The sequence below is a fragment of the Chiloscyllium plagiosum genome, chromosome 2, assembly GCF_004010195.1.
Source record: "Chiloscyllium plagiosum isolate BGI_BamShark_2017 chromosome 2, ASM401019v2, whole genome shotgun sequence".
In the NCBI taxonomy this organism is placed as follows: Eukaryota; Metazoa; Chordata; class Chondrichthyes; order Orectolobiformes; family Hemiscylliidae; genus Chiloscyllium; species Chiloscyllium plagiosum.
In genome coordinates, this window is record NC_057711.1 from 82,811,136 (window position 1) to 82,838,618 (window position 27,483).

At 41.6% G+C, this 27,483-nt stretch overlaps 1 protein-coding gene across 5 annotated transcripts in view; it reads left to right on the plus strand.

Annotated features, from left to right (window-relative positions):
- LOC122561322 (solute carrier family 28 member 3-like) overlaps window positions 1-27,483 on the plus strand; it is a 196,365-nt gene that overhangs the window by 57,052 nt on the left and 111,830 nt on the right. For all 5 annotated transcript variants that reach the window (XR_006314992.1, XM_043713019.1, XM_043713029.1 and 2 more), the window contains one exon: window positions 8,012-8,125. Coding sequence is in view for 4 of the 5 variants with exons in the window: in XM_043713019.1 (XP_043568954.1) it covers window positions 8,012-8,125 (114 nt within the window). In the remaining variant the exon portion in view is untranslated. The remainder of the gene's footprint in view (window positions 1-8,011; window positions 8,126-27,483) is intronic.

Consider the following 27,483-nt stretch of genomic DNA (forward strand, 5'->3'; position numbering starts at 1 on the left):
AAGCCTTCATATCCTTCTGGTAGTGTGGTGACTGGAACTGTATACAATATTCCAAATGTGCCCTAATGAAAGTTCTATACAGCTGCAACATGACTTGCCAATTTTTATACTCTATGCCCTAATGCCACCTTGACCACCCTTACCCACTTGTGTTGCCACTTTCAGGAAAGTGTGGATCTGTATGCTTAGATCCTTTTGCATATTGATGCTGTTAAAGGTTCTGCTACTTACTGTATACTTCCCTCCTGCATTTGGTCTTCTCAAATGCATCCATTTACAACTGTCTGGATTAAACTCCATTTGACATTTCTCTGCCTAAGTCTCCAGCCTAGCTGTATGCTATTATATCCTCTGATAACCCTCCTCACTATCTGCAGCTCCCCCAGTCTTTGTGTTGTCCACAAACTTTCTAATCAGGCCATCTACATTCTCCTCTAAATAATTTATATAGGTCATAAACAACAGGACTCCCAGCACTGATCCCTGCAGGACACCATTGGACACAGATCAATCATCAGAAAGTACCCTTAGTCTTCTATGACTAAGACAGTTCTGTATCTATCTTACCAGGTCTGTGCGGATCCCATGTGACTTCACCTTCTGTATCAGTCTGCCATGGGGGACCTTGTGAAAGACCTTGCTAAAGTCCACATAGCCCTGCCCACATAATCATCTTTGTCAGTTCCTCAAAGAGCTCAATGAAGTTTGTGAGGTATGACCTTCCCTGCACAAAGCCATGCTGCCCATCACTAGTAAGTCCATATTTTCTCCAGTAAATTTCCTTCAACTGATGTAAGGCTCACTGGCTTGTAATTTCCTGGATTATCCCTGTTGCTCTTCTTAAACAAAGGAAGAAATTGGCTATTCTCAAGTCCTCTGGGATCTCTCCTGTACCAAAGTAGATACAAACATTTTGTACAAGTCCCCAGCAATTTCCTCACCTGGACAAAACTGGACCAACATCCTCATAAGGAGGTTTGCTAATGCTGTTGAGGCAAGTTTAAACTAACTTGACAGGGGGATTGGATCCTGATAGGTAGCTCAGAGGGAAAGAAGCTGTGATGATGTGAGAAGCTAAAATGCAAGTAAGTCTAGAAGGCAGAGAAAACATGAGTCAAATAAAAAAGTGAGTTCCACAAGGATAAATAGAATGTATTTTAATGCAAGGAGCTGAAGGCACAGGAAAATGAGAGTCTGGTATTGTGGTATGACCAAACTTGTTTGAAAGATGGGCAGGATTGAAATATGGTTATAGAGTATTCAGATAAGATGGACAGGGATGGGGGTGGAACAAAAGTGGGGGGTATTTGCAATATCGATGAAGGATGGAAGGACCATCAAATCAGACCCAACTGGTAGAAATAAAGAACACAAAAAGAGCAAACATTCTCTTGGGTGTGTACTGTAGACTCCCAAACAGTTAAGATTAGATTAGATTAGATTGCTTACAGTGTGGAAACAGGCCCTTCGGCCCAACAAGCCCACACCGCCCCGCAGAAGCGCAACCCACCCATACCCCTACATTTACCCCTTACCTATCACTACGGGCAATTTAGCATGGCCAAGTCACCTGACCTGCACATCTTTGGACTGTGGGAGGAAACCGGAGCACCCGGAGGAAACCCACGCAGACACGGGGAGAACGTGCAAACTCCACACAGTCAGTCGCCTGAGGCGGGAATTGAACCCGGATTTCTGGCGCTGTGAGGGAGCAGTGCTAACCACTGTGCCGCCCACAATACTGACTATAACTCAGTATCAAAAAGTGTGGCGCTGGAAAAGCACAGTAGGTCAGGCAGTATCCAAGGGGCAGGAGATTCAACATTCCTGATGAAGGGCTTATGCCCAAAATGTCGAATCTCCTGCTCCTCGGATACTGCCTGACATGCTATGCTTTTCCAGCGCCACATGTTTCAACTCTGACTCTCCAGCATCTGCTGTCCTCACTTTCTCTTATAACTCAATTGTATTTTGGATAGTGTGGAAAAGGGCAAGCATGGGATGGAATTAAAGTTCTAAATTCAGGGGAAAGGCTAAATTAACTAAGATAATGTAGGATTTGGCCCATGTGGATTGGCAACAGCTACTTACAGATGAAACAGTATCACTATAATGGAAGGTATTCAAGGAGGAAAGAACAAGAGTAATAAGTTTCTGTAAAGGCAAAAGGGGGGACCAAAAAGAGAGAACTTTGGATGTTAAGGGCTCAATGTGCACAGGAATATAAAAAGTGAAGGGGAAAAGTTAAAATTAGGAAAGCCAGGTGAGTGCATGAGAAAGCATTGACAAGGATAAATGTAAAGCTGAAGGGTTTCTTAAATATAAAAAGTAAGAAGTAACAACGGAAAGAGTAACTCCTCTTGTTAGGTACTGCTGAGGTGATCCATATGCGAACTTGGAAGAAGTGGGTATAGCCTTCTTTGAATACCTTGCATCAGTCATCACTATGGGGAAGGATACATAGGTGTAGGCATCACAGTGGAAGAGTGTGAAGATTCGAAAAAAATAACATAAGGAGAGGAGGTTTATCAGACTTTAATTAGGATAAATCTGCAGGTCATAGAATCTCTACAGTGTGAAAACAGGCCATTTGGTCCAACAACTATACACTGATCCTCCGAAGAGCTTCCCTCCAACCTATGCATGTTCCATGGCAAATCAACTTAGCCTGCACATTCCTGAACACTAGGCAATTTAGCAAGGCCAATCCACCTTGCACATCTTTGGACTGTGGAAGGAAACCAGAGGACCTGGAAGAAGTTATGCAGACATGGGGATAATGTGCAAATTCCACACACAGTCACCTGAGGCTGGAATTGAACCTGGGTCCCTGTCACTGTGAGGCAGCAATGCTGACCACTCAGCAGCAGGTCAGGCAGCATCCAAGGAGCAGGAAAATCGACGTTTCAGGCAAAAACCCTTGGTATCAGGACAGGTACAGAAGGTATTTAGGAAGGCATATGAGCTATTTGCTTTTATTAGCTAAGATATAGAATACCATAACAAGGAGGTTATGTTGGAACTGTATAAAATGCTACTTAGGCCGAGCTGGAAATTGGCATGCTGTTCTGGTCACTGAATTGCAAAAAGAATGTGACTATACTCGAGAGATAAAGAGTGGATTTATCAGGATGCTGCCTGAGCTGGAGAGTTTCAGTTATGAGGAAAGATTTAATAAGCTGCGTTTGAGCAGTGAAGATTCAATTCCCTACAGTATGGAAACAGATCCTTCAGCCCAATAAGTCCACACCGATCCTCCGAACAGTAACCCACCCACACCCATTCCCACTATTCTATATTTACCTCTAACTAATGCACGTAACACTATGGGCAATTAAGCATGGCCAATTCACCTAACTTGCACATCTTTGGATTGTGGGAGGAAACCAGAGCACCCGGAAGAAACCTGCGCAGACATGGGGAGAATATGCAAAGTCTGCACAGACAGTTGCCCGAGGCAGGAATCAAACCCAGGTACCTGGTGCTGTGAGGCAGCAGTACTAACCACTGAGCTACCATGCCGCTCTGAAGGTTGAGGTGGAACCTAATAGAGATATATAAGATAAAGGGGCACAAAGAATGTGGATAGGAAGATACTTTTTCCATTAGGAGAGGAGTCAATAACCAGTTGTTACAGATTTAGAAGTAGGAAGACTAAGAGGAGGGTTGGGGAGAAATATTTTCACATCGAGGGTGATAGGAATCTGGAACTCACTGTCTGGATTTGGTTAGATACTCCTGCAACATTTAAGCAGTTCTACAGGCCGGCTACTTGCGGAGCGTTTCAGAGAACACCTCTGGGACACCCGGACCAACCAACCTAACCACCCTGTGGCTCAACACTTCAACTCCCCCTCCCACTCCACCAAGGATATGCAGGTCTTTGGACTCCTCCATCGCCAGACCACAACAACACGACGGTTGGAGGAAGAGCGCCTCATCTTCCGCCTAGGAACCCTCCAACCACAAGGGATGAACTCGGATTTCACCAGTTTCCTCATTTCGCCTCCCCCCACCTTGTCTCAGTCAAATCCATCGAATTCAGCACCGCCTTCCTAACCTGCAATCTTCTTCCTGACCTCTCTGCCCCCACCCCAGTCTGAACTGTCACCCTCACCTTGACCTCTTTCCACCGATCACATTTCCGACGCCCCTCCCCCAAGTCCCTCCTCCCTACCTTTTATCTTAGCCTGCTGGACAATCTTTCCTCATTCCTGAAGAAGGGCTTATGCCCGAAACGTCGATTCTCCTGTTCCCTGGATGCTGCCTGACCTGCTGCGCTTTTCCAGCAACACATTTTCAGCTCAGTAATGTTATAACTGTACTTGTGCAGCTTGGCCAAAGGCTGACTATTTGTGAAACAGCCTCTGTTACAGGCTAAAATGCTTCTTGGGTTCAGTGCACTTACTGTTGCTTTTTGTTATGAAAAGTGAAACAAATTTGTTGGGTGGAGACCTAAGTAGGAGATTGTAAGAGAAAGAATCATCCTCTAGATATTTCAGATTGAAAAAAAAATCACACTTCAGATTTGTGCTTTACACTTAATGTTGTGAGCATCAACATTCCTTGTACTTTTTCATACTGCTGTGTGAGTCTCGTGCATGTGTGCAGCACTGGATTTTGGAATTGGTGGCTGTACAATACCGTGTGCAGAGCTTCCAGGTGCTCAGTTTAGAAAGAATGTTGGTGAAGACCCGTACAGGGATTGCAATACCTTCTCTTTCTGTTAGTTCCTTAATTGTCAACCAATATTCATGAATGCATGTGGCAGGGTTGCAGAACTTTGACATGATCCATTGGAATTACTTAGTTCTGTTCGTAAAATTATATTTTTGCTGTGTATCATGTATGCAATTTTGTGTATAGTGTTGAGGTTGGCAATTTTTCACATTTTCAGGCATGTCTGATGCTGCTCCTCATATGCTTCCCTATATTCCTAACTGAACCATGATAGGCTATCTGACTCCGTGACCATGGAAAAATGAGAGAATGTTAAGCTATGTGTTTACAATTGTTGTGGAATACAGTTCTGTTGGTGCAGAGGACCTCATGAATAATTTTCCAGTTTTAACCCCTTAGACTTTTTAAAAAACATTTTTATAGCACAGTGATAGTATCACATGACAGGATAGACCAATGCAAATGCAGAACATGGTTTTCATGAAGACTGTATGGCTGTCAATTCTACCAGTGCTGTGAAGGGAGATGTAACTGTGACGGTAGATTGGTGAGTCTGAGAACATAAAGGTTATTCCCTTATGTTGTCTCAATGCTGGCTGCAAGTGTTCTTTAGCAGCTACATCCTTCAGCACTCTACCAAATTAGTTGGGTTCATTCTTGGGAGCCATTCTTGCTGAAAGATAGTTGTGCTTCATTTAATGCTTCCTGCAAACAGTATTCAGTATGGAAGGATGATGACTGTTTTTCTACTGTGGAAAGATAGCTTGTTGTAATTATTGGCAGGTTTCCTTGTTCATTTTTAACCTGAAACCCTGGGATAGTGGAATTCAGAAAATGTTGAGGGCTTCCCCAGGCTTTATGGTTGAGATTGTAACTCACTTAACTGACACTGTTAAAATTGGGTTCTATATTGTTGACCTTTAGTGAGGCAGGACAGAAGTAGAGATGTTGATGGTCGCTTTTTTTAAACACTGAGTTCAAATTCCTTGAGTCGGATTTGAACTCACATTTTCATGGATTATTCAATCAGACCTCTGGACTACAAGTCTAGTAACACAACCACAATGCTACTTTGCCAAGCACACAGTGAATTCGGCTTGTTGATGATTTCGGCCATTTGCCAAAGAAGAGCATCACGAACATATAAAATTAAATAGACTTGGAATTTTAGAGTTCAAATGAAGAAGAAATTATTCAAAAAGAATGACAGAAAAACTATCTCAGAAATTAAAAGTCTTATACTCTAAAAAACTGAAATAACGTATTATCTAAATCGAAAGAAACTTTGGAGTGCTTCAGTGCAAACAGTGTTCTTGTGTATGAATTGCAGAAAACTATCATGGAGATACAGCAACTAATAAGAAAGGCAAATGGTTTTTTGGCATTTATTGCTGGAGGAATGCAGTACAAAGGTAAGGAAGTGTTGCTGCAGCAGTACAAGACATTAATGAGATGCATGTAGAGTGTTGTGTCCAATATTGATCCCCCCACTTGAGGAAGGATATAATTTTGGAGGTAATTCAGAGGAGTTTCACTAGATCTATTCCAGAGATGAGAGGTTTGTGTTTTGTAGATTGAGCAGTTTGGCCTATATCTCTTGAATTTAAAAGAATAAAATTAGATCTTTTCAGTTATGTTAGATGTTAAAGGGAAATTGCCAAAAAAGAATTAGAGAGGGTGTTTCCTAATATGGGGCAATTTAGAATGACAAGTCGTAGTTTTAGGATAAGCGTTTAAAACATAGAAATGATGAAATTACCCCTCTCAAAAGGTTACAAATCTGTGGAATTCACTACCAGAGTGTGGTGGATTCCGAGACATTGAATAAATTTAAGGAGGAGATAGACAGATTTTTATTTAGTAATGGGTTGAAGGGAAAGTGGAGTGGAGTTGAGGCTAAGATGAGATCAGCCATGATCAGCTATTAAATGGTGGATCTGATTTAATACTCGAGGGGCTGAATTGCCTACTCCTTTTTAAATTTCTTATGCTTGTACATGTTCCTATGTTGTAATTATGTGTTTACTGGAAGCAAAATGCAATTGTGTAGTTAAAAAGGTAATTTGGAAGCATACATATTTTCAAATGTATGCATATACTTGTACCAGTTGACTTCAAATCTAAATAGTGTAATAAAGAAATTGCCTATGAAATATTCTGTATAGAACTTTGACCTTTTTATTGTTCCTAAAACATGTTTACTCGGGTTCTTACTATATGAGACAAAAGATTGTGGTTCAACTTAGTTTTATTAAAACACTTGTAAGTTAAAGAAAACTTAGTTTTTGTAAAAGTTGTTAATTTTTCCCAAACAAGCTGACTGCCTGAAAAAACACACATTAGCAGCTCTGGTGAACTTGAATGGGCTGCTGGATTCAACTCACTGAGTTCTGTCAACAGGGCACTCAAGGTCATCTTCATACAAAGGTCAGTTATGCATGAAGTCTTCGCCGACTGAGTCTCTTCTGAGGGAATGGCAGCCAGGTGTACCTCCTTATCCCCTCCTTCTGAGCCCTTCTGAAATATTCTCTGGGTAGCAGTCACAGTGTCCAGTGAGGTTAGGCCAGTTCATTCCAGGTGTTCCCATTCCCTTTCTGAGATATAATTATGCCATGGTTCTAAGGGGTCTGGCTGAAACTGGAGAATATAGTAACATAAAGTCTGGCCCTATTGTTCTGGCTGAGTACTTCTGAATGAGTTTCTCCTCATAACCACTCTTCCATGGTTAAGATGGAGCACTTCTGTTAAATGTGCAAGACAGATCGGAGCTGGTCCTTGTTTGCTTTTGACCCGTGGTAACCTTGGCCTCTGCATTCCATCAGGCTTTGCTTGCGGAAACTGTTTCACCAATTTTATGTTGGGCCAAATTACGTAGGTCATTGGCTGTTTGGCCACAGAAGGAACTCTGAATCATTATTCAAGTTTAAAGGCTGCCTCCAGCATGAAAGATTCAACAAGAGATATAATATTGAGGTTACTGAAGAATTTTGAAAGAAAGAATTAAAGCAAAGTACTAGAAATGCTCAGTAGGCCTTGCAGCAGCTCTGAAGTGCAAAACAGAGTTAAAATTTCAAGTCCAATGTGACGTTTTTGGAAGGAAAAATGTTGTCCATATTAATTATGTAACTCTTGTGTCAGAAAAAAATCTTTGAACTGGAATGTAATAATTTTGGATATAGTATCTGATGCAATTTGATTTGCATTAATTTGGAGTTTTTATTCAGTTTTGTTCCTGCTTTCAACAAGATTTTCAGTTCAGGAAGAAATGCTAAAATGATAGTTCTGTAATTAAGTTCCCCTTCTCACTCATTCTTATTGGATTTATTTTTAGGTAAGATGGAGAACTATTTTGTGGGGCATAGGCTTGCAGTTTGTTTTTGGACTCATTATTTTGAGAACAGAAGCAGGATTCCATGCTTTTCAGTGGATGGGAAGTCAAGTGCAGGTATGTGGGAGAACAGGAATTGCACTTAAGGTATTGTGCAGATTAACTGTTATTAAACATTATTGTTTTTGGTGTGCAGGAGAATGGGTTATTTTATGCCATGTCATGTATACTGCACCAGTGTATTGAATTGTAATCAAGTAATTGAATTATTTAATTGCAAAGTTTGAATACAGTATTATTATTGAGTGTAAGTTCTGTGAGTGTTAATATTTTTGTGGAAACTGTAATTTTTTTATTCGGTTAGTGGACAATGGTGTGAAAGATTTTTCATATGTACTGTGTGGAAATGATCTGGCTGAGTAGTGTTGGGATCACTTTGGTAATGCTGAGGTGTAGAAACATTGGTGCATTATGTCCTTCGGGGAAAGAAATCTGCTATACTTATTTGATCTGACTTTTATCTGACATGAGATCCACAGCAATATGATTAGATTAGATACAGTGTGGAAACAGGCCCTTCAGCCCAACAAGTCCACACCGACCCGCCGAAGCACAAACCACCCAGACCCATTCCCCTACATTTACCCCTTCACCTAACACTACGGGCAATTTAGCTTGGCCAATTCACCTAACCTGCACATCTTTGGACTGTGGGAGGAAACCGGAGCACCCAGAGGAAACCCACGCAGACACGGGGAGAATGTGCAAACTCCACACAGTCAGTCGCCTGAGTCGGGAATTGAACCCGGGTCTCTGGCGCTGTGAGGCAGCAGTGCTAACCACTGTGTCACCGTGCCACCCATATGGTTGACTCTTAACTCCTTCTGGGCCAATTAGGAATAGGTAACAAATTCTGGCCAAGCAAACGATGCCTACAGCCTGAGAAAAATAAAAATAAAAGCCATGTTGGACCTATTGGATTACTATGTGATTTTCTTAATCATTTGTTTTGCCACAATGAACTTACTTTACCCTACAATGATAGTGCATCTGTACCAAGTTGAAGCACAACACAATAAGCCTGTGAAGGGCATGCAGTTTTCTAAAGATACTGGGCATTCTGAAGTGGAGTCATGCTGCAGCATGATGATCAATGTGTATGAGGCAAGAAAGAGTAGAAGGGCACTGAAATCAACTGCCAGAGACAAGCACAACGAGGGATTGCAGGTAGTTAGTGAGATCAATTGTCAGAGATGGAGATAACAAAGGAAGACAGGTACACAGTGAGATTGACTGTCAGAGACTCTATGATTAACTAGTCAACTGCAATCTACTTGTAGAGACCATGGCTGTTTCTTTAGTTATGTTCTTTCTCTTGAAATAATTGCAGAAATTCTTTCATTTTATATTATGAGTTGGCTTTCTCTAATACTCTTATCTACATCCCCTTAATTGTCTTGCTTGTTATTTTTTGCTGGTTCTTATTTTATCCAATACCTGACTCACCTATAATCTTTGCAGATTTGTGCAGTTTATTTCAGTTTAATACAATGCTTAACTTTATTGCTGAAAAGAGACATGCTTTGTCTAAGTTTTTTAAATCTTACATTCGTAAGGACAACTCACAAGAATGCAAATCAAATTGAAAATCTACGTTTATACTAATTAAGAGCAAAGTGCACTGTAAATAGACCAATTTTTGAAGGTGTTGCCATGGTGAATGCTTAATAATGACTGACAGTTACCTGCCATGTTATTAAATTTGATTGGGCAGGTTCATACCCTAAAAAACAAAACAGTGAAACACTGTCATCTATTTTGTTAAGTTCAAATAGGTGTAGTACATGTGCTTGTTTTTTTCTACTAAAACAGGATACTTTTAAAATATGTAGCTTTCAGTACATGCTGTCTGCTGCACTGCAAGCATAGATTAGGTGCCAGTGTATTTCATCACATATTCAGAATCATCTAGGAAATAGTATCCAATTGCAGAACCATATGTAATGTTGAACATTGTGTTATGAATTTTACAAGTATAGATGGTATCAACAGTTCTTTGCTGAAAATGTGTTGCTGGAAAAGCGCAGCAGGTCAGGCAGCATCCAAGGAACAGGAGAATCGACGTTTCGGGCATAAGCCCTTCTTCAGGAAAGAGGAAAGTATGTCCAACAGGCTAAGATAAAAGGTAGGGAGGAGGGACTTGGGGTAGAGGCGTTGGAAATGCAATAGGTGGAAGGAGGTCAAGGTGAGGGTGATAGGCTGGAGTGGGGTGGGGCGGAGAGGTCAGGAAGAAGATTGCAGGTTAGGAAGGCGGTGCTGAGTTCGAGGGATTTGACTGAGACAAGGTGGGGGGAGGGGACCAACCAACCCAACCACCCCGTGGCTCAACACTTCAACTCCCCCTCCCACTCCACCAAGGACATGCAGGTCCTTGGATTCCTCCATCGCCAGACCATAGCAACACGACGGTTGGAGGAAGAGCGCCTCATCTTCCGCCTAGGAACTCTCCAACCACAAGGGATGAACTCAAATTTCTCCAGTTTACACATTTCCCCTCCCCCCACCTTGTCTCAGTCAAATCCCTCGAGCTCAGAACCGCCTTCCTAACCTGCAATCTTCTTCCTGACCTCTCCGCCCCCACCCCACTCCGGCCTATCACCCTCACCTTGACCTCCTTCCACCTATTGCATTTCCAAGGCCCCTCCCCCAAGTCCCTCCTACCCTACCTTTTATCTTAGCCTCCTGAAGAAGGGCTTATGCCCAAAACATCGATTCTCATGTTCCTTGGATGCTGCCTGACCTGCTGCGCTTTTCCAGCAACACATTTTCAGCTCTGATCTCCAGCATCTGCAGTCCTCACTTTCTCCATCACCAGTTCTTTGCCTGTTTTGAGCAACCGAAGGAATATGCTGTTTGAAATGATCCTCCAGTCTTTGAAATGCAAGACCTACATACCTGGATAATACCAGCACTGGAATTTATATATTACATTACTCATTTGTGTGATAGGCTGAAAATTTATTTTCACTTGATGGTAACATCCTGTTAGTGATGACAGCACGTGTTTTGCTACAGCGCAGTAGCAACCTCAAACTTTTGTTACAACATGAGGTAAACCCCTCTACTAGTTTAAGCCAGCCACACAGAAAAGGTTCACCTCATGCCGTAATCTGTTAAAATTTGAGAGGCAAAGAACTATCCCAGAGGTTACAATTTAAAGTAAAACTTAACAATTTTATTTTTTAAGTCCAACAGAGAATATTAAAACCAACAACTATTTATAACTCGTTTCTCTTAAACCTAGCTATTACCTCACACTCTACAATACTGGTCTGATTAAAAAACCCCGATTAAGATTTACAAAAAAAATCACGTTTCAGAACCAGTCAGCTTTGTCGATTCACATTTGTAGATTTTCCTCTGTATTTTTTTCTCTCGGTTGGCTTTGATGTTCTGCTGCACAAACTTCTTATAGATAGGTACCTTTTGGAGAGCTGTTTTGCTGGCAGTCTGTGTTTATTGGTGGCTTGGCAGTTCTTTTTCTAACTGTTCAAAATGTCCAGTTTTATACCCCAAAACATTGGATCATTTCATTGGTTTTCATATTATCAAAATACTAAATTCAAATTTGTTTGGAGTTTGGTATTTTGTGGCATAATGTAAACTAATTGGCCGAATTTGAATTTGTTTCTGTTTCATGGCAACTAAGCTGCAGCTATTTGTTTCAACCAAGTGTTACGTTCTTACTTCGTTCAGGACTCTCTGTACTTTGTCAGTCCTTGCTAGCTTTTTAAGTCTCTTAAAAGTAAAGTACAACTCTACACTTTCATAACATTGTTCATCTGTTGCTCACACTGCACAGTCCTAATGAGGCAAGGTGACAATCTTCCACTAAATGTGTCTTTTTTCAGCAATATTGAAGTTCTGTATTACCAAATGATTATTCTTAACTTCCTAATTTAGACATGGATGCATTCTTCTCAAGGAGCCTTTTCTTCTCACTGGGATAAATCACTACTAAGAATGATTACATATCCTCTTAAAGATCTGCTGCTGAACTCTACTATTTTTAAGCAGTGTCTCCTGGTAATTATAACTACGCATTCATTCTAATCTGGAAGCATGCAACCCTATACATCATCACAAAACATTTTGTTGATGCCAAACACAAAGACTGCACTTTGCATGCATTGCAATGAAGCATGATATTGACATGGAGTTCAGCGGGGAGGAGAGGGGTTAGAGTATGGGTAGAGGGATTTGGGGGGAGGATAGACTGTGCAGATTGGGGGAGTGAGATTGCAAGAGAATTGAGGACATGGTGGAGAAAGGCAAAGACGGTTCCCTTTTCCACTGCTTCCCCACCCTCCCCCACCCTTCTCCCACTTCCTCTCTTCTCCCCCACTCTCCCTCCATTTCTCCCCTTTCCATCTCCCCCCACTTTTTCTCTCTTCTCTCCTTCCCCCATCTTCCACTCTACTCTTCCTGCCGGCTCTCCCCACAATATTCACACGCCCACGCCTTCCTGTCCCTCTATCTACCTTTCCCCTCCTTCCACCTCTCTCTACCTCCACATCACTCCACCTCCATGTCCACATTACTCCATCTACATTTCCCTTTCCTTCTCCCTGTTGAGGTGGAGCTAGCTTGCCAATGTGTCTCTGCTTGTGATTGTCATTCATGTTTTAGTTGATGTAATTGTAAAAGTGCCAGAAGGGCACTTCAAGAGGCTGCTAACTTTCAGGAGTTACCTCTGATAATGAACCCTGTTACAAAGATGTAGCCTGAATGACAGACCTACTGTAGCCCATGATCAATTATAGCATTCTGAAGGATAACACTGTCATTCTCTTCCATACACTTTGACTTGTGCTTCAGGCTGGGAGGGAATAACCACCCCATTGAGGTCTAAAGCTGCCCAAAATGCATTATCTTTTCAACTTATATTCTTCCTAGTTTTGTTTCATCCGCAAACTTGGAAATGTTATATTTGGTCCCCACATTCAAGTAATTGATATGGATTGTGAACAAGTGGGGCAAAACACTAATCCTTGTGGTATTTGATGAGTCACAGACTGACATCTTGAGAATTTTGTTTTAATTCATTCATGGAATGTGGGCATTGCTGGCCAGGACAGCATTAGCTTTCATCAAGAAGTTACTGGTGAGTTGCATTAATGAACTGCTACAATTCATTTGATGCAGTTAGGAAGAGAGTTTTAAAATTTTAATTCAGTGACATTGAAGGTACATCAATGTATTTCCAAGTCTGGATAGTGAGTGACTTAGAGGAAGTCTCACAGGAATGGTACTTTCATGTACTTACTGCTCTTGTCCTTCTAAATGGTAGTGGTTGATGGTTTGGAAGGTGCTACTGTAGGAGAGTGGTTCATTTATTCCTACCATCTGCTTTCTTTACATTTACCAACCTTCAGTCTGTGCCAGTATATGAACCTCCTGTGTGAGATGTTATCAAAAATTTTCTGAAAATTGAAATACACAACAACCGATGATTTGTCCTTATCTATTCCTCTTGTAATATTGTTAAAAACCTCTAACTGTTTGCCAAACATGATTTTCTTTTCATAAAATATTATGACTTTCCCATTATTTTCTGAGTGTCTAGATAGCACATCCTTTACAGTAATTTCTAGCATTTTGCCTGACAATGACATGAAGCTGACAGGCCTGTGATTTTCCCATTTTCTTCCTTCGTCCTTTCTTAAAGAGTGTGGTTACATATGTAACCTTTGCAATCTGCGGGCAGGTTCCAGAACCTGTGTTATTTTAAATTATTGCCAGAATGCATCCAATATGTTGATAGCCACTTCTTTCAACACTGAGCTGGAGATCTTCGGATCCAAGGATTCGTGGCTTTTCAACCCTATGAATCTGTCCAGACTACATTTTTATTAGTACTAATTTCTCTCTGTTCCTCATTCTCACTAGTTTTTTGGATTACTATTATTTCCTAAAGTTTCTTGTATCTGTCTATATGAAGGCAGACACCAAGTCATTATTAGCTTCTCTGACATTTCACTATTTAACATTTTAAATTCTCCTGTTTTTGCCCATAATGGACCCACCTTTTAGTTTGTTAATATTTTCTCTTTTACGTGCCGACAGAAGGTTTTACAACTATTTTTGTTTACTCATTCACAGAATGTGGGTGTTGCTCATTAGACCAGCATTTATTGCTGATCTATAATTGCCCAGAGGGCGGTAAAGAGTCAACCATATTGCTGTGGGTCTGGAGTTATGTGTAGGCCATACCTGGTAATAATGGCAGTTTCCTTCCCTAAAGGATATTATGTGAACCACGGGTGTTTTTCTGGTAACTAATAATGGTTTCACCTCATCATTTGATTCCCCAGAATACTACCTGGTCTCTGGATTAATGGTCTAGCGATAATACCATTAAGCCCTTAAGTTTACTTTCATATTCTGTTTTCCTTTTTTTATTGGTTTCTTGGTTCTTCGTTTCTGAATTCTGAAATACTTCCAACCTACAGGTTTGTACTTTTTAAGCAATGTTAACCTTTACCTAATGCAATGTTTAACTTCTTTAGTTAGCCCACAGTTGACTTAGGCCTTAAATGAATCCATATTTGTTATAATCCTTGCATTGTAATTTAAATATTAGCCCCACTACCTGTCAATCTTTGTAATGTATTTTTACAATTTACCACAATCAACTTGCCTCTTATCCCTTCTTAGTTCCTTTGTTTATACTTTGAATTATACAGCATGTAAACAGACCCATCAGTTTAACTCGTCCATGCTGACCAAATTTCCTGAACTAAACTAGTGCCACTTACTTGCGTTTGACCCATTTCCCTCTAAACCTTTCCAATTATGTACCTATCTAAATATCTTTTAAATATTGAAACTTCCTGCATTTGCCATTTCCTCTGGCAGTTCATTCCACATATGATCTACCCTCTGTGTGGAAAATTTAGCCTCAGGTTCCTTTTAAATCTTCCTCCTTTCACCTTAAAAATATATCCCCTAGTTTTGAACTCCCCACCCTAGGGAAAAGACTTTTGCAAGTCACCTATTCAAAACTCTAGTTTTGAATTGAACTACATTGTTTGCAAATTTAATGGAAAATTATTTCAAATTATGGTCATTTGTTCCTGGGGATTCTTCTATAAGAAGCGTTATGGACCAGGCCAGACTCCCTCAAAACATTTCAAGAAAGTGGCCCAGACACTAACTTTGCGAGTTGTTTTAAGCAGGTGTAATGTGGATATTCCATGAATGATGCAGCTGGTCAACCCACTTAGTTTTGAACAAAATAGAATTTATTTACAAGATTACTGAATGAAATACAAACAAAAGAGAATAGAACACAGAATAAGTTAACCCATCCAAAATCATAGAACATACAGCGCAGAACAGGTCCTTTGGCCCTCAATACTGCGCTGACCTGTTAACTTAATCTAAGCCCATCACCCTACACTATCCCATCATCATCCAAATGCTTATCCAAGGACTGTTTAAATGCCCATAATGTGGCTGAGTTAACTACATTGGCAGGCAAGGCATTCTATGCCCTTACCACGCTCTGAGTAAAGAACCTGCCTCTGACATCTGTCTTAAATCTATCACCCCTCAATTTACAGCTATGCCCCCTTATACAAGCAGATGTCATCATCCTAGGAAAAAGACTCTCACTGTCCACGCTATCTAATCCTCTGATAATTTTGTATGTCTCTATTAAATCCCCGCTTAGCCTTTTTCTCTCCAATGAGAAGACCCAATTCCCTCAGCCTTTGATGTGTCCCAGAGCAGGCAACATCCTGGAAAATCTCCTCTGCACCTTTTCCAATGCTTCCACAATCTTCCTGTAATGGAGCGACCAGAACTGCACACAGTATTCAAATGAGGCTGCACTAGTGTTTCGTACAGTTGCAGCCTAATATTATGGGTCCAGAACTCAATCCCTCTACCAATAAAACCGAACAGATCTTTTGCCTTCTTAACAGCACTGTCAACCTGGGTGGCAACTTTTAAGGATCTATATACATGGACACTAAAGTTCCTGTGTATATCCACACTACCAAGAATCTTTCCATTGACCCAGTATTCTGCCTTCCTGCTATTCCTCCCAAAATGAATCACCTCATATTTATCTGCATTGAACTCCATTTGCCACCTTTCAGCCCAATTCTTCAGTTTTTCCAAGTCTCCCTGCAACCTGTAACATTCTTCCACGCTGTCCACAACTCCACCGACTTTAGTATCATCTGCAAACCTACTAACTCATCCATCTATGCCTGCATCCAAGCCATTTATAAAAATGACAAACAGCATTAGTCCCAAAACAGATCTTTGTGGCACACCACTAGTAACCGGACTCCAGACAAAATATTTTCCATCAACCATCACTTGTTGCCTTCTTACAGAAAGCCAGTTTCTAATCCAAACTGCTAACTTACCTTCAATCTCATGCGTCGCATTTTCTCCAATAGCCTACCATGTGGTACCTTATCAAAGACTTTACTGAAGTCCACTTTCACCATGTCATCCACATGCTTGATCTCCTTCTCAAAAAACTCAATGAAGTTTGTGAGACACGACCTGCCCTTGACGAATCCATGTTGATGATTATAAATCCCATCTCTTATAATCCTTTCCAAAACTTTTCCTACAACAGACATATGGCTCACTGGTCTATAAGTACCTAGTTCGTCTGGTAATCCAACAGATTATACCAAATTAATGATGCTGTTCCCAATACTTCAATCCCCATACACATCCATTGGCACAAAAGGTAAAATGAAACAGAGGGTCTTACAGGAGAGAGATGTCAGAGAGAAATTGCCAGCATGGACCTGCTTCTTTGGGTCCAGCAGCTTCCAAACTGCCTGACTGCTTTCAGTGAATAGCCAGACTGGTTAAAACCAAATCAAACCAGAGTAAAGCTGAGCTGGGAGAACTGGCCACTCCCCATTCATTGTACAAGTCTTTTTTTTTCAATATTGAAAGCCTTTTTCCTGAGACAGTATTTGCTATCTATAATCAAACTCGCCTGAAAACCCTTCCAAGCCCAGACTTCCAAGCCAAGGGTACCATAACCTTGTTAAAAAAACAGCATTATTACAGAAGATTATTAATTATTCCCTAGTATTAGATATAAAATTTGTTACTTGTTCCCTCATTGGTTCTTCAGCACACTGCTCTTAAAATATTCACAACTATCTTCAGTCAGAAGTGCTTGATGGATGATCCATATCAACCTCCTCCACTGGTCTCCAGCATCACAGATACCAGTCTTCGGCTAATTTGGTTTACTTCACGTGATATCAAGTAATGATTGGGGTAACTGCAAAGGCTCTGATAACATTCGGGCAAAGATACTGAAGACTTGTCTTCCAGAACTTGTCACTCCCCAAGACAAGCTTTTCCAGTACAGTTAAAAGACTAGCATTTACCTGACAATGTGGAGAATTGCCCAGGTATGTCCTGTACATAAAAAACAGGACAAATCCAATTCAGCCAGTTATGATCCCATCAGTCAACTCTTGATCATCAGTAAAGTGGTGTCATCAACAATGGGATCAAGCAGCATGTGCTTAATAACAACTTGCTTATTGATGGCCTACAAAGGTCACTCAGCTTCTGACCCCATTACAGTCTTTGTTCAAACATGGATAAAAGAACTGAAGTACAGAGGTAAGGTGAGAGTGGCATCTTTTGACATTAAAATCACACTCAACCAAAAGTAGCACCAAGGAACCCTAACAAAATTGGAATTTATGGGAATTGGGAGCAAACTCTTCATTGACTGGAGTTACACCTGAAACATAAGATGGTTGTAGTTGTTGGAGGTCAGTTGTCTCAATTCCAGAAAATCTCTTCAGGAATTCCTTAGGATAGTGTCCTAGCCCGACCATCTTCAGTTGCTTCATCAATGACCTTCCCTCCATCATATGATCAGAAGTGGGGATGTTCGCTGACGATTGTTCACTGCTCAATGCAACAGGTTCTGAACAACATCCAGGCTTGGGCTGACTGTAGCAAGTAACACTTCATTCACATAAAAGCCAGAGAGTGACCATCTATAATAAGAGAGAATCCAACCATTGGCCCCTGACATTCAATGGCATTACCATTACTGAGTCCCCCATTATATCAACAATACAAGGATTGCCATTGACCAGAAACTGAACTGGACTTTCCATATAAGTACAGAGCAGGTAAGGGGAATAGTCTAGTGAGTAACTCATCACCTGACTCCCCAAAGCCTATCCACCATTTGCAAGACACAAGTCATGCATGTGATGGAATACTCCCCACTTGCCTGTCTGGGTACAGCTCCAACAGTACTCAAGAATCTTGACACCACCCAAGACAAGACAATGCAGCTACTTGATTGGCACTGTATCCATTAAAATCCACTACTCCATTACTCCACTGACACTCAATTGCAGCAGTGTGTGCAACTTACAAGATGCACTGTAGAAATTCACCCCAATTCTTAGATACACTTCAAATCCATGACCAATTCCACTTAGGAGGACAAGGGCGGCAGATACATGGGAACACCACCACCTGCAAGATACCCCTCCAAGCCACACACCATCTTAACTTGAAATAAATTGCTTTTCCTTTAGCGTTGTTTGGTCAAATTCCCTCCCTAATGGCATCATGGATCTATCTACAGTATATGGACTGCAACGGTTTAAGAAGGCAGCTCACCATTACCTTCGCAAGGGCAACTAGGGATGGGCAATAAATGGTGGCTAGCCAGCAACACCCATGTCCCATGAGAGGATAGAAAAAAAATCTAGAAATTCATCCGACTCAGCATTGGTGATCAGTAGATTAACCCAGTCTACATGTAGATTGACGTCACTGTATTACCCTTGTTTACCTGCACTTTTGGTTTCCTGAGGCAGTGAAACAAGGACCTGATGTCACCTTTGAGGAAGAAAGCATTTGTCTTTCTCGTAAAAGTATACTTGCTGTTGCCTGTCAACTAGCCAGCCTAGAATATTGGTATTTATACCAAGTTAGCAGAGGCAAAGCCAAACATGAGGCCAGATTTGGCTGAGGTCATCCTGTAAGGTGACCTTTATTATCACTCAATGGAAGTGCCGCCACCTATCAGTCATCTGCCAATTATAGCGTAATTGTGTGTAAGAGAATCAGGACAAGTAAAGGCTCATGGAAGAAATATTGACTTCTGTATGAAATAGTGAGCGGTTTGTGGTTTGACTTATGAAGTTGGTTTGGAATATTTGTTTTGAGCCTTTATTTTAGCATTATGGCTAAGAAGATGATGTGATTGTCATTAATAGAGAAGGGACGGTAAAATAAAGTGTAGGGCAGGTCAGAAGTGGAGATGGAGGTTGTATTCTCTGCTACTGGAGTTAAATGAATCAATTATGGTCAATTGACAAGAAAGGGGATGAGTTGTGTGTCTCCTTTTTTTTGTTGCTCCTCCTCAGGTGCAACAATATCCTGATAACAATAGCTATATCCTTTTGACGGAAAAGTTATGCAGCAGAGTAGAGTGACACTTTACTTATGTTCAGGAAAGCACTGCATGGTTTTTCCACAGGTAGTCGAAGAAGTCTTTTAACACCTTAGACGTCTTCCCCATCACAATTGTGTGACAATGTGACTTTTGCTTTATGTATGCTTCCCACATGCGCTAGGATTGTACACCAAAGTCATCAGTGGGGCATCGCAATGGCCACTCTCTGATTTGTCATGGTGATAAAATGGACAGGTGCACAAAAAGACAGAGTGACTGCTATGAGCATACTGTTGCTCGTTCTGCCTGTTTATTTCTGATAAGAATGAGTGAAGTGTAGTTAGCTTTCTTTGCATCGCCTGATCCAACTTGAATGATACCCCATGCATTATAGTTCATTGCCATAAACATCTTCACATCCATTGGCGTTGCTGTTCTTGCTGTTCTTGCTGTGTTCTGAGATTGCAGTTCCAGATAGCAGATTTCAGCAAGAAACTTCTGAGTGTTTAATACCCTATAGTGGTAGTGGTTAAGGTAGGAGATTTGCTCCCTGAAAACCTTGGGTGGATATAGCCTCCTGACAGCCTTTCTCCACTTATTCCTCAAGAAGCTTGTTTTCCTTTATGTTGCCTTTGGTCATTTTCCCACCATGCTGCAGACCAAGGAGAATCTAAACATTGAGACCAGAACTCTTTAGCAGTGCGATACTACATGCAAATTTACTTAACAGTACAAATAACAAATCATTTATGTAAACTCAGCAACACCAGTGCTAATTAGAGTTGGCAAGGTGGGAGTGCGATGTCCCTCTTGCAGCTGGATTCATGTTTAGCATTATGAGGTTAAGAGAGGGAATTAACTGGAATGCTGTGCTCTCAAACAGCAAAACTTGTTTCTTGTAAGCTTTGCATACTGGCACCATGATCTGCCTGATTTGCTTATTACTGGTGCATGGTCCTTGCATTTGAGCTCAGAACTTCAATCAAATGTTTCCTAGTGGTCAGCATTAGGTGCCACTATTTTGGGACTAAAGTGGCACCCATTGCATTGTAAATACAATAAGCAATTAAATTGTGTGGCCTGCATCTCTTTTTACACGTTGACATTTTGGTTTGATTTGATTTGATTTATTACTGTACCTTTGCTGAGATACAGTGAATAGTGTTGTTTTGCATGCTTTACAGGCAGATTATTCTATACAAGCATGTCAGGGTAACAGAACAGAGTGCATGATATTGTCTTACAGCTGCTGAGAACGTGCAGGGAGAGTTCAATACTAACATTAAAGAGGTCCATTCAAAAGTTTGATAACAGTGGGGAAGAAGCTGTTCTGGAATGCATTCATATGTGTATACAAACTTTTTATATCTTCTACTCAACGGAAGAGGGTAGAAGAGAGTATAATTGGGGCTGGAGGGGGTCTTTGATTATGTTAGTTGCTCTTCTGATGCAGCAGAAAGAATAGCTGAAGTCAATGTATGGGAGACTGGTTTGTGTGATGGACTGGGCAGTGTTCACAACTCTCTATAGTTTCTTTTGGTTTTGGGAAGGGCAGTTGCTGTACCATGTATGTAGAGAGGATACTTTCTATGGTGTGTGACGATACTGCTCCTTTGACAAGGTTGTGTTGTCCTTGGTTTGTTACAAAAGTTTTGTACGAGGCAGAGTTGCTGAGATATCTGGGTTTATCCACTTGAAGAAGCTTTTAAGTTTAAAAAAACATGTGTACAATGAAAGGGGAGTGGGCAGTTCTCCCAGCTCAGCTCTTCTCTGGTTTGGTTTTGGTTTGGTTTTAGCAAACAGTTTTTTTGAGGCTGCTGCTCAAAGAAACAGCTACATGGAAGAAAGTGTTCCATGCTGAACCATCTGCCTTCCCTCTCTCTCTCTTCTGTATGACTTTGTGTTTGATTTTACTTTTTGGCCAAGGGGTGTTTATGGGGATTGATACAGGAATTTGGAACAGCATCATTAAGTTTGGATAATCTGTTGGGTTTTCTGATGGGTTAAATTATTCTGTATTCTGTTCTCTTTTGTTTGTGTTTCATTCAGTGCTCTCTAAATAAATTATGTTTTGTTTAAAACCAAGGGTTTTGACCAGCTGCATCACTCCTGGAATATCCATTTTACACCTGCTCAAAAAAAACAAGAAAAGTTAGGGTTTGGGCCGCCCTCTTGAAATGTTTTGAGGGAGTCTTGCCCTGTCCATAACAGGTGCATGTATAAAGATTTGTAAGTGTATTTACGGATAGGCTAAATTTCCTCAGCCTCCTGAGGAATTAGAAGCATTGCTATGCTTTCTTGACTGTAGTTTCGATGTTGGTGGACCATAACCATTTGTTGGTGATTGTCACTCCCAAGAAGTTGACGCTTTCAACCACCTCCACCTCAGCAGCATTGATGCAAATAGAGACATGCACAAATGCTGGGGAATTAGGAGGTGAGTTACCAGCTCATGACCTGTTCTTGTAGCTACAATATTTATGCAACTGGTCCAGTTCAGTTTCCGGTCTTAACCTCCCAGCACAATGGGAATGTTATTGAACGTCAAGGTTAGATTCCCTCTTGTTGAAGGTGGTGATTGTCATAGAGTCGTAGAGATGTACAGCATGGAAACAGACCCTTTGGTCCAACCCTTCCATGCCGACCAAGTATCCCAACCCAATCTGCTCCCAACTGCCAGCACCCGGCCCATATCCCTCCAAACTCGTCCTATTCATATACCCATCTAAATGTTGCAATTGTACTATCCTCCACCACTTCCTCTGGCAGCTCATTTCATACATGTACCATCCTCTGCGTGAAACATTGCCCATTAGATCTCTTTTATATCTTTCCTCTCTCACCCTAAACCTATGCCCTCTAGTTCTGGACTCTCCCAACCCAGGGAAAAGACTTTACCTATTTATCCTATCCATGCCCCTCATAATTTTGTAAACCTCTATAAGGTTATCCCTCAGCCTCCGACGCTCCAGGAAAAACAGTCCCAGCCTGTTCAACCTCTCCCTGTAGCTCACATCCTCCAACCTTGACAACATCCTTGTAAATCTTTTCTGAACCCTTTTAAGTTTCACAACATCTTTCCGATAGGAAGGAGACCAGAATTGCACGCAGTATTCCAATAGTGGCCTAACCAATATCCTGTACAGCTGCAACATGACCCCCCAACTCGTGTATTCAATACTCTGACCAATAAAGGAAAGCATACCAAATGCCTTCTTCACTATCCTATCTACCTGCGACTCCAATTTCAAGGAGTTGTGAACCTGCACTCCAAGGTCTCTTTGTTCAGCAACACTCCCTAGGACCTTACCATTAAGTGTATAAGTCCTGCTAAGATTTGCTTTCCGAAAATGCAGCACCTCGCATTTATCTGAATTAAACTCCATCTGCCACTTCTCAGCCCATTGGCCCATCTGATCAAGCTCCTGTTGTAATCTGAGGTAACGTTCTTCGCTGTCCATTACACCTCCAATTTTGGTGTCATTTGCAAACTTACTAACTATACCTCTTATGCTTGCATCCAAATCATTTACATAAACGACGAAAAGTAGTGGACCCAGCAATGATCCTTGTGACATTCCTCTGGTCACAGGCCTCCAATCTGAAAAACAACCCTCCACCACCACCCTCTGTCTTCAACCTTCGAGCCAGTTCTGTATCCAAGTCTGGCATCTGTGTGATATGAATACTGCTTGCAACTTGTCAGCCCAGCCTGAATATTATCCAGCTCTTGCTGCACTTCAGCATGGACTGCTTCAGTATCTGAGGAGATATGAATGATGCTGAACATTGTGCAGTCATTAGCGAACATCCAGACTTCTGATCTTATAATGCGGGGATGGTTATTGATGACGCAGCTGAAAATTGTTTGGCCGAGGACATAACTCTGAGGAAGTGGTGCTACGAGTTAGTGAGGGTAGGAATAGGAGGATAGAGCAGATGATTGCATGGCTGAAGAGTTGGTGCATAGGAGAAGGGTTCACATTTTTGGATCCTCGGAATCTCTTCTGGGGAAGAAGTGATCTGTACAAGAAGGATGGATTGCACCTGTATTGGAAGGAGATTAGTATACTGGCAGGGAGATTTGCTGGAGCTGCTGGGAGGGTTTTAAACTAGTAAAGTGGAGGAGGGTGGGGTGGTGGTGGGGTTAGGAGGGGGTTAGTGGTTGTGGTGGGGTTGTAGCGTTGGTGGGGGGGGGATGTGGGCGCAGTTAGGTTGGAACCCAGGGAAATAATGAAGAAAGAGATCAATCTGAAACTGGTACAGTTGGGAAAGGGAGTGAGTCAAACAGTCAGGGCAGGAAGGAACAAAGCAGAGAACAAGGTAGGACTGATAAGTTAAACTGCATTTACTTTAATGCAAGAGGCGTTATAGGGAAGGCAGATGAACTTGGGGCATGGTTAGGAATGCGGGATTGGGAATGTCATAGCAATTACAGAAACGCAGCTCAGAGATGGACAGGACTGGCAGCTTAATGTTCCAGGATACAAATGCGATAGCAAGAATAGAAAGGGAGCAAGAGAGGAAGTAAAGTGACATTTTTGATAAGGGATAGTATTACTGCTGTACTTAGGGAGGATATTCCTGGGAAGACATCCAGGAAAGGTATTTGGCTGGAACTGAGAAATAAAAAAGTGATGATCACCTTATTGGGATGGTAATTTAGAACCCCTAATAGTCAGCGGGAAATTGAGAAACAAATTTGTAAGGAGATTTCAAATATCTGTACGAATAATAGGGTGATTATAGTAGGGGCCTTTAACTTACCAAACATAGACTGGGACTGTCATAATGTCAAGGGTTTAGATGGAGAGGAATTTGTTAAGTGTGTACAAGAAAATTTTCTTATTCAGTTTGTGGATGCACCTACGAGAGAAGGTGCAAAACTTGACCTACTCTTGGGAAATAAGGCAGGGCAGGTGAATGAGGAGTCAGTGGGGGAGCACTTTGGGGCCAGCAACCATAATTCTATTAGCTTTAAAATAGTGATGGAAGGGGATAGACCAGATCTAAAAGTTGAAGTTCTAAATTGGAGAAAGGCCAATTTTGATGGAAGCCTTCAAAAGTGAGACAATGAGAGTCGAGAGACAGTATATTCATGTTTGGTAGAAAAGAAAGGCTGGTAGGTGTAGGAAATACTGCATGACTAGAAACATTGAGATTTTGGTTAAGGAAAAGAAAGGTGCATATGACAAGTACAGACAGGAGAGAACGAGTGAATCCTTAGAAGAGTATAAAGGCAGTAGGAATATACTTAAGAGGGCAAAAAGGGGACGTGAGATAGCTTTGGAAAATAGAGTTAAGGAGACTCCAAAGGGTTTTTATAAATACATTAAGGACAAAACGGTAAGGAGCGAAAGAAAGATCAGCAAGGCAGCCTATGTGTGGAGTCGCAAGAGATGGGAGAGATACTAAACGAGTATTTTGCATCAATGTTTAATTTGGAGAATGACTTGGGAGGTAGAGGATGTGGAGAAATAGACGATGATATGTTGAAAAATGTCCATATTACAGAGGAGGAGGTGCTGGATTTCTTGAAATGCGTAAAAGTAGATAAATTCCCAGGACCTGATCAGGTGTACCCTAGAACTATGTCGGAAGCGAGGGAAGTGATTGCTGGGTGCCTTGCTGAGATGTTTGTCTCATCAGTAGTCACAGGTAATGTGCCGGAAGACTGGAAGGTGGCTAACATGGTATTTAAGAAAGTTGGTAAGGAAAAGCCAGGGAACTATAGACCGGTGAGCCTGACATCGATGGTGGGCAGGTTGTTGGAGAAATCCTGAGGGACAGGATTTACATGTATTTGGAAAGGCAAGGACTGATTAGGGATAGTCAGCATGGCTTTGTGTGGAGGAGGTCATGTCTCATGAATTCAATTGAGTATTTTGAAGAACTATCAAAGAGGATTGATGAGGGCAGAGCAGTAGACATGATCTATATGGACTTCACTAAGGCGTTTGACAAGGTTTCTCATGGGAGATTGGTTAGCAAGGTTAGATCTCATGGAATACAGGGAAAACTAGCCATTTGGATACAGAACTGGCTCGAAGGTAGAAGACAGAGGGTGTTGTTGGAGAGTTGCTTTTCAGACTGGAGGCTTGTGACCAGTGGTGCATCACAAGAATCTGTGCTGGGTCCACTGCTTTTCGTCATTTATATAAATGATTTGGTTGTGAACGTAGGAGGTATAGTTAGTAAGTTTACAGAAGACACCAAAATTGGAAATGTAGTGGACAGCGAAGAAGTCTACCTCAGATTACAACAGGATCTTGATCAGATGGGCCAATGTACTGAGGGGTGGCAGATGGAGTTTAATTTAGATAAATGCGAGGTGCTGCATTTTGAAAAAGCAAACCTTAGCAGGACTTATACACTTAATGGTGAGGTCCTAGAGAGTGTTGCTGAACAAAGAGACCTTGGAGTGCAAGTTCATAGTTCCTTCAGAGTAAAGTCATAGGTGTAAGGTTAGTGAGAAAGGCATCGGGATGCTTTTCTTTATTGTTCAGAGCATTGAGTACAGGAGTTGGGAGGTCATGTTGCACCTGCACAGGACATTGGTTCGGCCGCTTTTGGAATATTGCATGCAATTTTGGTCTCTTTCCTTTCGGAAGGATGTTATGAAACTTGAAAGCGTTCAGAAAAGATTTACAAGGATATTGCCAGAGTTGGAGGATTTGAGCTATAGGGAGAGGTTGAATAGGCTGAGGCTGTTTTCCCTGGAGCGTCAGAGGCTGAGGGATGACTTTATAGAGGTTTATAAAATCATGAGGGACATGGACAGGATAAACAGACAAGGTCTTTTCCCTGGAGGGGGGGGGGGGGGGGGGTCCAGAATGAGAGAGCATAGATTTAAGGTTGGAGGATTTGAGCTAATGGGAGAGGTTGAATAGGCTGGGGCTGTTTTCCCTGGAGCATCAGAGGCTGAGGGATGACCTTATAGAGGTTTATAAAACCATGAGGGGCATGCATAGGATAAATAGACAAGGTCTTTTCCCTGGGGTTGGGAAATCTAGAACTAGAGGGCATAGGTTCAGAGTGAGAGGGGAAAGATATAAAAAGGACTTAGGGGCAACATTTTCACGCAGAGGGAATGAGCTGCCAAAGGAAGTGGTGGAGGCTAGTACAATTACAGCATTTAAAAGGCATCTGAATCAGGAGGTTTTAGAGTGATATGGGCCAAATACATGCAAATGAAACTAGATTAGATTAGAATATTAGATTTTTTAAAAATTAGGTTCCCTACAGTGTGGAAACAAGCCCTTCGGCCCAACAGTCCACACCGATCCTCTGAAGAGTAACCACACATACCCATTGACTAATACACCTAACACTATGGGCAATTTAGCATGGCCAATTCACCTGACTTGCACATCTTTGGACTGTGGGAGGAATCCGGAGCACCCGGAGGAAACCCACGCAGACACAGGGAGAATGTGCAAACTCCACACAGACAGTCACCCGAGGCTGGAATCGAACCTGGGATCCTGGTGCTGTGAGGTAGCAGTGCTAACCACTGAGTCACCTTGCTGCCCCAAATATCTGGGTGGCACGGATGAGTTGGACTGAAGGATCTGTTTCCGTGCTGAATATCTCTATGACTCTATGGCTGTAATTTCTGCAGTATTGTTCTTATCCTAAAATTACAAACCTTCAACAACTTCAGCCATTTTCTTTTGTGCTTGGTATGACTCCAACCAGTGGAGCGGTTTCTCTCATTCGCATTGACTCAAGATTTTCTCAGGCTCCTCGATCCCACACTTTGTTAAATGTGGCTTTGGTATCAAGAGCAGTCACTCACTGTCACTGAATGATCAATAGCCTGGGTGTTACCATTGACCAGAAACTGAACCAGCCATGTAAATACTGTTAGTACAACAGCAGGTCAGAGGCTGGGATTTTTGTGGTAAATTGTTCACCTCTTGACTCCTAAAACCTTGTTCACCAAGACACAAGGAATGTGATGGAATATGCTTCACTAGCACATAAAAGG